The sequence below is a fragment of the Limulus polyphemus genome, unplaced genomic scaffold (assembly GCF_000517525.1).
Source record: "Limulus polyphemus unplaced genomic scaffold, Limulus_polyphemus-2.1.2 Scaffold4530, whole genome shotgun sequence".
Classification (NCBI taxonomy): Eukaryota; Metazoa; Arthropoda; class Merostomata; order Xiphosura; family Limulidae; genus Limulus; species Limulus polyphemus.
In genome coordinates this window covers 40,545-56,012 of record NW_013670140.1, presented here as the reverse complement: position 1 = coordinate 56,012, position 15,468 = coordinate 40,545, and the positions used below count along the sequence as shown (strand labels likewise).

The following is a 15,468-nucleotide window of genomic DNA, read 5'->3' as shown; positions in this document are numbered from 1 at the left end:
GGAATCGAACTCGCGAACTGCAGATTGCGAGTCGAGCACCCTAACCACCTAGCCATGCCGGGCCATCATATATCAAGTAATACCACAAAAATAATCAGCTAATTAAAAATTGTTTCTTATTATTAATGGTTTTTTATTATTACAACTATCCAACAATCAAATTATTACCATTACAATTTCTCATTATTATTATTTTTAATTAAATCAAATTTGTTCAACTTTGGACCAACATGGCCCAGTGATTAGGTTAGCTGTTTCATTATTTGAGGGTTAGAAGTTGCATTCCCATAGCCATCAACCATGCTTGCCCTTCCAGTCATGAGAAAGTTCTATTTGTTTCTTTGTTTTTGACTTATAGTAAAGCTACTAATGCTATTATCTACTAACATCCATAATTTTAAAATGTCAACCAGAAGGAATGAAACTGGTTGGCAGCATCTACCACTTATTCTACGGCTACTCATTACCAACAAATAGGATTGACCATCACATTATAACACTAAAGAGTTGATGTTGGTGCTACTGTCCAGTTGCTTTCCCTCTGGCTGACAATTCAAAATTAGGAACAACAGCAGATAGCCTTAGTAGCTTTGCCATAACTGAAACAAAATTGTTCAGCTTCAAATACAAATGAGCTGAGCTCACACATGATACACTAGCTAGTACTATTTACACTGGCATGATTATATGCAAAAATACATACACAACTCACAAATTTGTTACATAATTAGCCACAGTGATTCCTGCTGTCTGTGTTTATTTTGACTAAACAATAGTGTAGCTCTACCCAAATATATTGCTTATTTATTACAAGCTACAAATGTAACCAGTATTACTTAGGTATGATTTCTTTAATAAAAAAAGTTGAAACAAGTTAACAGTCATTATTCTGTGTTAGCTCAAAACAAATGTTAAGTACTGAATAACTTGCTCATATACTTCTGCTTCTCAAAAATTACTCAGCATTAATAACACAGGAAGCACTGAAAGTGTAAACTAGAAGAGTAAGCTTTAAGTTGTATGATTTACTTATTTCTTAGGGCACACTTGTTTTTCTACAGTTTCTTTCAGTTTGTACTGTAACATGTAAATGTGTTAATATGTGTTATTTCTAAACTTACATTCATATTGACAACTTCTCACTTAAAAGCTTATGATGTTTTATAAAGTTGTTAATTATTTACTAAGTTTTCCATGTTGATGATGGAATTAGAAAAAAATCCAAAATATCAGTAATTAAAGAGAGATTTTTTGGAGTATTACCATGATTTTAATATTTCATCAATGTTCACCATATGAATAATCTTAATCTTTTCACAGAGGCCACCTAGTATCATAACTTGATTTCTAACCAAATAGTAAATGTTTTACTACCTTTACTTTTCTAGGACCAGAGTGAATTTGTTTTCAATGAATTATACATTACCTACACAAACTGTGTCGGAGACCTTTACTACTTTTATCATATGAAACCTAACAAAAATTAGATTATACTGTTTCAACACAATAACATTGTGAAGATTAGTATGAAGAAACCTACAGAATGGTATTAATTGTATTATCAGCTTGTTACAGGTTTTGTACTATGTTGTGTATATGATATATTTTCATGTGCAACAGTTTATAATTAAAGAAGTAAATTAATCCTAAGTTGTTGTACCTGAAGATGTCTATCATATTAAACAAGGGATAGTTAAAAATATCTTTAAAAAAAGCTGAAAATAGGAAGATTAGTCTCATGTGAGCATAATGAATTAGTTAAATACACCTTAGAAATGAATATGACAGTTACTAGATTAAGAAATTTCACTATTTGCCCCGCTCAACATAATCCTAGGGAACATAACTTTAAAAAATAAATGTAAATAATATATATATAACCTTAGCAAATTACTTATGAAATTATATGAGTAACAGAGGGTTATACATTTACAAATATAAAACTTAAACAACGTAATTAGGTTTAGTAAAAGCCTTTTAAGCTAAATAAACATTAGGTAGAAAATTACTGATACAAAAGTTACTGCAAACAATTTAAATGTTTTGGAATACAACTGTCTGATATCTTGTGTGTTGTATGTCTAATTAAATAAAAAACTAAATTTTGTATTAAAAGGAAGCTTATTTATAGAATGAAGACATCTTTTAAACTCCATTAAGCACTAAAAATATGAAATAAAACTACAACTGAAATATTCAGATTCATAATTTTGTTCTGATGTTTGCTTTATCAACATTTATTTCAAATAAATTAAAAAACAGAATCAAACTGTTAACCCTAATCCTGATTTCTGTCCTTCAGCTGTAACATTTATTTAGGGAGTAGGAATATTTAAACTCCCATCTCTTACGTTTAACTTGTCAAAATATTAAACAAAGATGAAAATCTGTGTTGTGCCTATTGAACATGTTTGCTCTTTATTTCAAGCTCACATAGTTTAAAAACACAAATGTTTAAACTGGAAAGATGTCAAATTCTAAAATTCAGCTGACTGCATTTTTTTGTTTTACAACTTCCAAGATTCTAAGAGTAACAAAATCATAAATGTATCAACTGAAAGCTGAGATTATTTTCTTTATTTCAATCTATTTGCTGTCAAGCTTTCTTTCTTCCTTATGTGGATAGTAAATTTCAAATCTTTTAACTACAACAATTTCAGCTGTCATTTTTGATCGCATGTCTTCAGATAATCTATATATATCATGATTTTGTACATTAATTATAGGTAATTAACTAATTTATTTCATTGTTTCCACTACTTTTTATTTGTTTTATTGGAGTAATTACTTAGGCAGTTTCTTTTTGCTTTACAAAAGCTGTAATTCTAAACTACAGTGGACTTTGACACAGCATAAACTAAGAGATGAATTTTTGAAACATTTGTACATAATTTCTAAAGAAATTGTAGAGATAACTTTGACAAATAAGATACATTACGATAAAAAATACTACCTATTTAGACTACCTTTAACACCATTATGGTATATAAGATATGTTATTGAAGCATTTCTTTAAAAAAGTAGATTAATGCATGACATTATTTGACGTGTGACTGTATTATTTCTTATATGAAACCTCACTTTCATTCCACTGGTTATTAAGGGCATATTATGTAATGGAAAGAGTTAAAGCTACAGTAGGTAACAATAAAGTATCAAAATATTAATGTGAAGATGAAATGAAAAAATTCAAATTTATCTTAGTAAAACAAAAACTGAGCAACAGTTTCTTAAGAAATGTGAGCCTACTTGTGTGCAACCTCCTGTTCTTTCTTGGACGAGACTGCGAGATAAAGATGCAGCACAAGGAAAACAGGAAAAAAAAGATGATACTGTATTTGCTGTCCCTAATGCTATCAGCTCCTGATAAATTAAAACAATGTTAGTTAGAGACAAGAAGAAACAGCATGCAATACAACATAGCTGAATGTAAAAAACAAAAAATATGACACTGTATTGATTGCCCCACTGTCAAGCTTTCTTTCTTCCTTATGTGGATAGTAAATTTCAAATCTTTTAACTACAACTATTTCAGCTGTCATTTTTAATCGCATGTCTTCGGATAATCTATATATATCATGATTTTGTACATTAATTATAGGTAATTAACTAATTTATTTCATTGTTTCCACTACTTTTTATTTGTTTTATTGGAGCAATTACTTAGGCAGTTTCTTTTTGCTTTACAAAAGCTGTAATTCTAAACTACAGTGGACTTTGACACAGCAATTATAATTTTGAATTAGCTCCTGATAAATTAAAACAATGTTAGTTAGAGACAAGAAGAAACCGCATGCAATACAACATAGCTGAATGTAAAAAACAAAAAATATGACACTGTATTGACTGCCCCATTAGCTATCACCTCCTCATAACTGTAGCATAATGTTAGTTGAAAGTTCAAACAGAAAAATGTGTACTGTAATATATACACTGCTGAAAGTGAAAAAAAATAACAACACTATATTTGCTGCCTCCAGTATTATTACCTTCTAATGACTAAAGTAACCTTGTTCATTAGAGGCAAGAAAAAACAGCATACAATGTAATGTGTATTAAACAGATGAAAGTGAAAAAACATAACAATCACATTAAAACTATAATGTAGACAGTAGTGTCCTTCAATGGTAGTTAAGGTTTTATCTCAAGGATATGGCTTGTCCTGTGTGGTTAGTGTAGTCACTCTGACATAATCTGTGAAGTAAGGAACACTGAATTGAAAACAGTCTGGTAAATGAACTCAAGCTAATAAATTATTATAAATAATAAAGTATTGAATGTCAGAGAGAATTATTGGCAATTTCCAAAAGTTTGTTTGTTTGTAATTAAGTACAAAGTTACACAATGGGCTATCTGTGCTCTTCTCACCATGGGTGCAGCAAGAGGGGTCTGATTATCTATTTCATGGCTCTGTAACAAATTAAGATTGAAGGGTATGGAAATTATGCTTTGCCTGAGTGATGATGATATAATAAGGAGAAATTTATGTTAAATTTTGGTGAGAGGGAGAATAGTTATGATCCAGTAGATCATCTAAGCAAGTACATATACAGTCTTTTTATGACTTGTTATAATAAAGATTATGCTTTTTGTATTTTACATTGTGTCAAGTCTCTATTTTATTTCCATGAACTGATATTCAGGGAAACTTGGTATTAAATATCTAGTTGAATCTCCTTTTATTCAGCAGATCTACCCTACTGCTGAATAATCAGTTTTACCACAATCTATCACCAATTTTAATTAGAAGCATCATTTAATATTACAACATAACACTGAATTTGTTGCCCCTAATACTATAGCCTCCTGATAATTAAAACAATATCAGTAAGAAGTAAAATACAAAATTCAATGCAGTGTGTACTACAAAGCTCAAAGTTGGAAAATATAACACTGTATTTGCTATACATAATATTATAAATTCCTTATGACAATAACAGCATGAATTAGAAGGAAAAAGAAACAGCATTTGGCCCTATGTGCACCAGTGGGGAGTCAAAGTATGAAATGGCATGAACTTTTACAGAATAACATTCAACTGGTGTTATGCATTTAATGTCAGAGTTATCAACCATTCATTTTATCCTACAATAACTGAATTAGTGACCATTCATGGTAGAGGAGAGTAAATATTAGACACAATATACATGAATGCTGAAAAAAAAACTGTAATTATAGATTTTGGAGGTTCTAGAAGTTATGCATATGCAAACTGTACAAATAACAAAAAATATTTTTATTCTTCACATGAACACTACCTTGCATTCTGACATTTGTAACACATTTGATTTTTTATGTATAACATATTTGTACATTTGTCTAAAATACTGCCACATTTTATATAAATACAAGTAAATTTGGAATTATAGTTAACAATCCTTTTCCAATATAGATTCAGTTCAATGAATTGACTTCATGCATCTTAGGTCAATGTCATATATAATAACAGCTGAAAATAAAAAAAACATAACAATGTATTTGCTGCCCCTTATACTATCACATCCAAATGACTACAACAACAATGTTTATCAGAAGTAGAAACAGCATTCAATGTAACATGCAATATGCTGATGACAGTGAAAAAACATATTTGCTGCCCCTAACCACAGAGAATGAATACATTATTTTAAAACAATTTTGAAACCTCATCAAAATGTTACAATCCATGTTGCCATGTTTAATCATGATGTATCTGATGGCTGTGGGTTTTGACAATTGCTCTACAGCATAGTTTCTATTGCAAAAGGCTTTCACATTCAAATTACATCACTCTGCCCTGCTTGTCTTCCTTAATCTATCTTGTAAATGAGGAAGATGGTTTCATAATGTGACTTGATTCATATGTCTTTGCAAGGAATAATATCAATACCCATTTCACTCTCCAGCTACTTGAGGTGTACAACAGTCATATGGGAAGTATGACTGGAAGCCTTAGCTTGATAAATCCATAACCTGTTGGCCTCATTTACAGATGGAGATACTTCTTAATTATGTTGCATATTGTTTCCTGGGGCATATAAACAGCTTTTCCTACTGACTTTTTTATTCATGAATTCTCACATATCACAAGATGCTACAATTTGCTTACCAGAGATAGGGTAAAACTTATTGCATGTCTCTTTCTTGATGGTCCTGGTTTCCTATTTTGATTCATAATCCTTTGTTTTCCAATGCCATTAAATACAACAGATATCCCTGCCTTTGAATTTCTAAATTCCCAATTTGAACACATCTTTATGACTTGAATGTGTTAATATTTTAAATTAGAAAGGGCTATTACATACCTTTCCTAAAAGCAATCAGTTTTCAGTGCCATCACACTACTTACAAAATGCTAAACACTGTTAAAATGTAGGTTTCTAATAAATGCCATTCCATTGCAACTTTAAATTGATTGCAGTTATCACATGACTTACTGATTCACATATTCAAAAATTCCTTAATATAACATACTCAACCTTCTGTACTACCACCTACTGATAAATAAAACAACAATATTAGTTAGAGGCAAGTTGAAATGGTATTTAACATAATACGTAATATGCAGCTGAAAATGAAAAACAACATAACACTGTATTTACTGCTAATAACATTATCATCTCCTAAAATGTTAGAAGTAGAAACAGTACTTAATGTAACAAATATGAAGGTGAAAATAAATAGTACTGTTTTCTGCCTATTGTGCTATCAGCTTTTCATAACTAAAAATAAATAACAATACTAGAAAGACCATATGTCTCCTCTATTCCTTAGAGTACAGTAGATTTCAATAAAAATAGTATTCAAGGGAGGAAAGAGGGCAAAAACTACAACATATATGCTTCAGAGAGCAAGACACTTATCACTGTATCAGTTTGAGACTACTTTGTGAGAAGAAGTATCAAAGCATACTAAATTGTGATCCCCATAATATATAGGACAATCAGTTTTTCCATTAAAGTAATTCACACTGATGAAACTTTAGAGGTAATTTTTGGACAAGCGAGACATTTTCTTCAATATGGTATATTCAATTTCATACATTAATTGTGTATACAAAAATATTATTAATAACAACCCCTTGTAACATTTACATATGCAGACAATGCTTCTATGTTAAGAGCTCCCTATTACATACACTTCAAACTGTTTTTACCTTTGACCCTTAAAAGAAAGGCACATATTTCAAATATGCCTACTTTATATTTGTGGGCTATTGCATGGTATCTTTGTGCAAAGTATAGTTTAGATTATTTGGAATATAAAGGAATGGCAGGCCAAAAACCATAACTTTGTGAACTTTGATACCCTGCATTATTGCAAAAATGCTCAAGTCTGATATCTGTCTGTTTCAGTCTGTGAGGGTTGTCATAGGGTATATTTGTGCAACATCTCATCTACGTTGATAAAAGTATAAGGGTTCTGTAGGCCAAAATGTGTGTTTTTGTAATGTTTGACCTTTGACCCCCTGAAATCAGAACAGGAGTCTAAATTTAAATAATTGAAAATGCGTCTAGTAAAGATACATGTCCTCTAAGTTTCAAGACAATTGACCCAGAATTAAAGGAAGAGAGCACAATTGTAATTACTGGAAAGAAGGAAAAAAAAGTTTAGGAAATACAATATGTTTCCCTCCCTACTGGGAAGTATAACTATATATATATATATATATATATTACAATGATGAAATACCAACAAAGAAATAAAAAGTAAGAAATATGTACAACAATAGTATAGCAGATAATGAGCTATTGCCTACAACAATACTACAAACTAATATGTAAAAACATACTGAATAAAATAATGATGAATTAGTTAAAACAACAACAAAGTATTTCCAAGAAGGAAGCCTTCAATGTTCTCTATAGAAATTTAAAAAACTTATACAATATATATATAATGTTTAGGCCAACAATGGGCTCTGAAACCATGCTCCCACCTAACATGGAGCAACACCTTCATCCACAAAGTAAAGATTACAGAAACAGAAAAGAGCCACTCAACCCAAAAAGCCATTACAATGAAAATGGCAAGGAATCGAAGTTGATACTTCTAGCCACATTTTGAAATCAATGGCTGTTTTTTTTTAAGAGAGACATACAAAGAAACTGGAAGCCCTGTAATCCTATTTAACCACATATCTATCAAATCCCCTGATGCAGCTCCAATGAGCTCATGTGTCTTTGGTCTACTTATCTTGGAAACTGACATCTCATACAGTGGAGGGACTATGGAAAGTCTGTCAAGATGTGTGATCAAAGACCAACCTTACCATCCTTTGCTGATGCTTGTTACAAAATAAATTACAATGTCAGCGTTTAATCATGGTCATTAGACTGAGCAAAACAGACATTGAACGAAGGAGTTCCAAGGGCAGCAAAAGATCTAAGACATCATTTGTATAAAGTGCAAGTAACCTCAGCAGTAAATTATAAGAAACTCTTATAGCAATGCTAACAGGATTGAAAAAGAAATCAACAACAATAACAAAAGATAGTATATTTCAACACTGAAAGAATACTTACTGTATGTGTATGTTAAATAACTGTTCTGTGTATTCTACTTCTGAAATTTCAAGTTTTTTTTTTTATTTACTAAAACAACTTCACCTGGTTTGGATCAATGGTATATTTGTTTCTTTTGGCAAAGGTTTTGGCAAGAGACAGTGCAACAGCATATGAAACTATGGCTATAGCAATGGCATCTGTAGCCAGAGGAGCTAGCAGGTCACTTCGTGGAGGTACAGGTGCGGGTATGCTGGAAAAAGCAAGAGACAATTGACACATTTTACTAATTTTCCTGCTCTTAGGGTTAATTTACTGTCTAACAGACAGAGTAAAAGAATTTCCTCTCTATCATGTACTACATGCTCATGTGAATAATTAAAACTTAAAATAGTACTTGATCATGATTTTTGATAAAACTATACTAATAGTTGGAAATACATTTACAACTATCATTACAGTTCTATAATATATGAAATACTGACACAAAACTCTCTAAGACCCTAAACAACATAAAATTATCCAATAATTTCATTCTTAATGAACATATAATCATTTGTTTGACTCACTCTATTGGAAAGATAACCCTTGTTCTTTATTCTTAGACTTCACAGAAAATTAACTTACCTTTTAAGTATATAATCAAAATTTTAAATGTTAGAATGTGGAGATAGCTGAAGTCAAGAGAGCATGCAAAGCACATGGGAAAACTTTCACTATCTAACATTCATAAAAATAACTTTTATTCTCACTCAACCAACACAAAATCAATGGTTTATCTTACCATTCTTAGAAATTCCCCATACTTTTTTTTTTTTACTGAGGGATAAAAGTTTTAAGTTGTAGGAATATGAACCATCAATTTCATTCTTAGGCAATATTCTCGCCCTTGGGAACAAATACATGCAAACTTCATTTTTAAATATCCTAAATTTAAGGTTTCAACTTACCCTGTAGGAACATGACCCATAATCTCCACTCCAAAAGTTTTGTTAAAATTTCCCAAATAAGATGCAACAGTACTTATTACAACCTAAAAATATTGAAGAAAGTATGTAATAAAATATATGTTTTAATGAACTGGCTATTTAATTTGCTCATTTCAGTCTGAAATAAACATAAACAATAAAATGTTTTAAATAATTAAAGCATTCTTAGGTTATTCATCTCTTTCTGAATATATCAATGAAATTCAGGTTACTGCATATCAATAAAAAATTCAGAAAAACTGCAAGAATGCAAAAGAGAAATGTTTGAATATTAGAAACACTTAATTCTCATATAAAATAAAGATGTATTCATGTAATACACTTAAATAATCAAAATTATCAATTTCAGTTAATAATATTTTGAAACTTTCCTACATAAATAACTTTCAGCTAAATTTTAGAGTGCAAAGATAACCTTAATGCTCTCTCATTGAGCTACAAAACTGAATGTACAGTTTTTTAAGAGTCAGTTGTGCAAAACAATACTTGATATTTAAATGTTAGAATGTAGCTATATCATTTAGAAAATATAAAGCACAAAATGCTCAAAACGAAAGAGACATGGTTTAAGTTTCAACTATCCAACATTCATAAAATATTTACAAGTACGATCTAATTTTTTAATAAAATCTGAGGTATCCAACATTCACAAAACACATGTGCATATATATTAGTCAATGTTTCAAACGTTAAACCTTCACAAAGTATTCATGTATATGTTTTAGTCAATATTTCACACATTCACTGTTCACAAGATATTTATATATATATATATATATATATGTTTCAGTCAAAGTTTGACACCTTCAATATTCACAAGATATTTATGTAGATATTTTAGTCAAAGTTTTACACATCCAACATTCATAAAATGTTTGGGTGTACATTTTACACATCAAAAATTCATATGTACTCGTGCATTTGAAGCACATAAAAACTATTTCTAGATTATTCAAGTCTACGACCTTTCACATTCAATAATTCTGACTGAAAAAAGTGAGGTTATTTTGATACGTATTACATCTGTTATTGGTTTATGAATGTTGCTGTTATTGAACATAAGCGAGATGTGTTTCAATTTCAGTGTTCAAATCCTGGTTCACATTATAATTTTAATAAGACAGACTGAAGTATTATGTTTTTATTAATTATTCCAAGTTTATGAGGGTGCATGGTATAATTACATGCAATCTAATCACAGTTTATAAAAACATTATTAGAAAATTTAGATTCTTTTGACATGTTAGGGTTATATATATATATATATATATACTTATATATATTGTTTACAAAACTTAATCTTACTAAGCACATTAAACCTTATGAAGTAATTGTTCTATATATTAAGTCTCAACATTGAACTTTGTAGATTAATTTGCTCTAGGCATGAAGTCTGAAAACAAAACTTTGCATGTTAATTTGTTTTTCATATCTTTTCTCACTGTGAACATGAAATTTTCATAACTTAACTTAATCTATGCAGGAAGTCTCAAAATGAAACTTTTTTAATTGTTTCTTCATATTAAGTCTCAACAGGAATATGAAAGTTCTTATTCTTTGTTCTATTACATTAAAAATTAAAAAGAATATAAAACTTTGTAAGTTAGTGTATTCTTTATTTTAGATTTATAAAATGGTATAACTTGTTATTATATCCTAAAAACCAAGATACAAGATGTACAAATCATTTATTGATATTAATTGTGATTTACTCCTTTCATCCTGAAAATTTAACATTTTCCTTACATTATTACTAAGAGCTATTACCTCACCACAAACTTGAACAAATTCCAACCTCTACATATGTCTACATGTAATGCACCAAGTTATAACATAATTATCATAATGCAGTAGCCCTCCACCAACAGGAGAGTGACACAAGCTCAATGTGCAGCAATCCCCGTGAACACTAGCACATGATCACAGGCTCATTTGTGATGATACAAAGGAAATGTTAACTTCAAAAACGCTACTTACCTCTCTGCACCACTAAGAGCTAGAATCTAACAATGAAGGTAGTGGAAAGGCTGATGCTGAACAATTACAAAGATGAGCTCCTTTCTGTAGCTATTTCAGAAAGGAAAAGCCCATAGGGTGTGACTTCCATAAGACTGGAGTTTACCTAGTGAAGAAGCACCTGGTGAGAGACTGCATCCATCTGAAGCAGGGAACAATTTTCAACCAATTGTTTTTTACTGTGATAGTGAAACCAAGGGTATCAGAAATATTCAGTGCTGATGGTTACATGCTCCCAAGATGGAGAGAAAGTTGGAATATACAGTATGGCTAGAGCTTTAGGCTGTTCTGTCTTGTACAAATACACGAGACAGAAATAATAACGACAGTTGTAAGGAGGAGGAACCCTTATATGTATCCCAAGGCAAATCCAAGTCCCTTCTAACTTTACATATCTGCCAGGATTTACTTTAAATGGTGTGTCCTGTTCTACACTTCCAGGTAACAACCAAGCCCTACATCTCAAATAAGATTTTAAATTTATAAAATGATATTACTTGTTATTATATCCTACAAAACAAGATGCTAGATATACAAATCCTATATTGATATTATTTGTGATTTACTCCTTTCATCCTGAAAATTTAACATTTTCCCTTACATTATTACTAAGAGCTATTACCTCACGTGCAACTACCATGGAATTTCCTGCACATAAAAGTTAGCTCATGTCACCAGTGAAAGGAGACTACAGGTGTGAACCCTGGGAGAGACTGGCACTTAGAGTTTCAGAGCCAAGTGTTACAACAGCCTGCTCTGTGGGAGGAGGGAATGGTGAGTAGAAGTGATAGGATGAGGAAAAAGAGACAGGTAGTTCCACGTGACTCCCAAGGTATCCATGTTCTAGTGAGTCAGGAAATCAGAGAATTAAAGAAAGATTATTTGCAAGCAGCCGTAGCTCAACATTCCAAGAAATTGAGAATAGCCTCAAAGATTGATTCAGTATGAAAAGGGGCAAAACTGAGGTCAAGAAGATAGAAGGAAGGAAAGAGAACACCCAAAGTGAAAGCATTCAGACCAAAGAGATCCCAAAAACAGAGAATCTAAGGCAAAAAATGACAGTAGAGAAAGAAACTGCTGAAGTCAAAGCTACAAACAAATATGAACTATCAGGATCATGATGAAAAGCCTCAGGAAGAAGGTGAAGGGTGGAGATATAGCAAAGGGGTGAAGATAAGACACAGATTGCGAATCAAGTACCCTAGCCACCAGACCATGACAGACTGAGCATGAGTATTTTATGCTGGTTGGTATTATTTATCATAGTACCTAAGAAACTATTTGTTGAATTTGTATATCATTTACTGCATTTTCAAAACATAGAAGAGTTTTATGTTTATCCAGTTAGGGTATCATTTGCAAGAAAAGTCCACATGTTAAGTGATTAGACATTAAAAATTCATAGAGGTAATGGACCAAAATGAATATATAATGAAAAACTTAAGTTAGGAAATAAAATTATAAAGTACCAAACTCTGACTTATCAAATTAGAGAGTAATAACTGAAATGTCCATATACTCACTACTATTAAATCTATAGGAACAGGCATCTTGAGCTTTTGGCGAAACCTAGCATTAATTTGTTCCTTCACCAATGCTAAAACAAAAATAGCAATGGCAGAGATGACAACAGTAGCTGGGTTTGCCATTGCCAGAACAGAAAAGATATTAATATATGTCTGAAAGATATGAAAGAAACAAACTGTATAAGTGACATATTATGATACCAAACTAGAACAAGATGCCATTATGATTATGTGAAACCTAACTTTAACAGCAGTATTTCTCCCAATACTGTGTGAAACATTTTCTTTTTTAATTTTATTTTGAGAAAATCTCCCCAACACACTAATAAAGATATGTATGTTGTGGCTCTCTGTACATAAGCTAATAATGGCATATACTTAGTTAGATCATAAAATGTCTATTTTCTGACTTTACAAAATTACACAATATAATTTAACTAATTAGCTTATTATTAGCCCAAAGCAGCTTATTTCTACTTAAAAAAAGTAATTTAAGAAAACAATAACGAACAAATATTATCTTCAATGGTCCATGAAAATTGGAGACATGAATATCAAACAGATTTCTTATCTGAGAAGTAGCAACATGAACGGCAGCTCCGGTCGAAAAACCAGAAATCAGATGATCCGACAGAACTATTGATAAAGAGCCCAGACGAAGTAATCCCATCAACACCTTCGAGAGAAAAAATTGTTGCAAAATTATACTAGTAACAGGACATGGGTTTTACTTCTTTTCATCGGGCTTTCCAGTGTATCAGTCCAGTTTATGTTATTTTTCATTACATTATAATCTAGAAGCTTATTTTATCTGAGTGAGAGAGAGATTGCTTTTTCAACACAGTACATCATGTAATTTTCTTTCTCATATGTAAATTAAAAAGTTTTCAATAAACTTTCTTGTTGTCAACAGTGAACTGATGAGACCTGATACTAACTCAAACTGCAAGTTTAATCTTCTAAATATTATAATATGCATACAAGTAAGTTTTTCTATATCAATCTGCACAAAGATAGACTAATACATTACTTTCAAAAGACAAAACTAAAAAAACCCTGATTTTAGAGTAATTTGGTTTCTCTACCATCACATATTAATTATAATTACATAACTTGTTTTGAATGCAAGCTTTCGTTCCAAACTAGAAGTAAAGAAGATAAATTATAAACTCTACCTGCAACAAGCCAGTGGCCAGACTTAAGGCAACAATAGCTTCTTCTTTACTTGGAGGCCAACTGGTTTCATAAGTTTTCATTGCAACCACAGCTTCACTTGTATTTTCCTGTTCAACATGGGAAGCATTGTGTTTAAACGAATCAACTACTCCAAGTTTACTCACAGCACTGCTGATCATTAAACTCACCACAGCAAATGTACCTGCAAAGAAACAGCCCTTGTACATGAATACTTTATTAAGAATCGGTCAATGTTACTTTCAAACTGTAATTCAATCAATAAAATGTTAAAATTAAAATTTGCTTTAAACTACAGATTACATGAACTAGTTCATACTTCAAAAGCTTTCATAAGTAAAAAATAAAATAAACTTTTCAAACATTCTACTAAACATCAATCAATTTAATATCATCTCTTTAGAGGCTTCATAGTTCAACCACAGTAAATAGAAGAAATGAGACTGCCTACCTACAGATATGTGTCTGGATGTCCCCATCAGAAAGTAAACAAGGACTGGGAAGAAAGACACATACAATCCATTAACAGGATCAACAGATGCTAACAGTCCATAAGCCATTCCTGAAGGAAAATATAGTAGCATACTGAATATAATTTAATATCAGTATCCATACCACAGACAGTGCCTCAATTTTATTTTCTCTTAATGCAAATGTGAGTAAGTATTCCAAGAATACAAGATAACTTAAAAGACTATTAATGATAACAAACTGAATTTTGAATCATCTTTTAGACACTTGTCTTTATATTTTATGGATGCCCTTATTAATCTAATCTTTAATTTTATTTATTCATTTTATCTACTTGGATCAAAGAATTTCTAAAAATCAAAGAAGAAAATATACAAAACAAACATAAATGTGATATTAAACTAACAAACACTGATATATAAGCATAATTAAGTGATTTTATTTTGGGGAATGTAGTACTATTATATTAGAATAATGTTGTTCCATACACAAGTAAACATAAGTGTGATTTGTGGAACATCTCTAGAAAGTAACTTTCTATGTTGAGTAAAACAGGACAAATATCTGATGACCTTGAATGTTGCAAGTTTCTTCACTTACCTGTTTTGGTGACTAAAGTAAGATTAATATCAAGTTTGTCCATGACTAAAATAAGATTAATACCAAGTTTGTCCATGACTAAAATAAGATTAATACCAAGTTTGATGACGAGAAACCCACTTTGAGACTAATAATGGTTGGAGACGGCTTGAATGGGTAATGAAGAAAAACTTATATATTATATATATA

General features: G+C 30.9%; 1 protein-coding gene across 2 annotated transcripts in view; it reads right to left on the bottom strand.

The window, feature by feature from the left end:
- The window catches only part of LOC106471310 (solute carrier family 26 member 6-like), a 44,136-nt gene that overhangs the window by 24,682 nt on the left and 3,986 nt on the right, over positions 1–15,468 (bottom strand). Inside the window, exons 3-9 of one of the 2 annotated variants that reach the window (XM_022399915.1) lie at positions 14,660–14,770; positions 14,190–14,392; positions 13,526–13,690; positions 13,012–13,167; positions 9,434–9,516; positions 8,589–8,736; positions 3,250–3,363 (exon numbers count right to left, since the gene is read on the bottom strand). In XM_022399915.1, coding sequence (XP_022255623.1) covers positions 3,250–3,363; positions 8,589–8,736; positions 9,434–9,516; positions 13,012–13,167; positions 13,526–13,690; positions 14,190–14,392; positions 14,660–14,770 — 980 coding nt within the window. The remainder of the gene's footprint in view (positions 1–3,249; positions 3,364–8,588; positions 8,737–9,433; positions 9,517–13,011; positions 13,168–13,525; positions 13,691–14,189; positions 14,393–14,659; positions 14,771–15,468) is intronic. The other variant, XM_022399916.1, reaches the window with a different exon arrangement.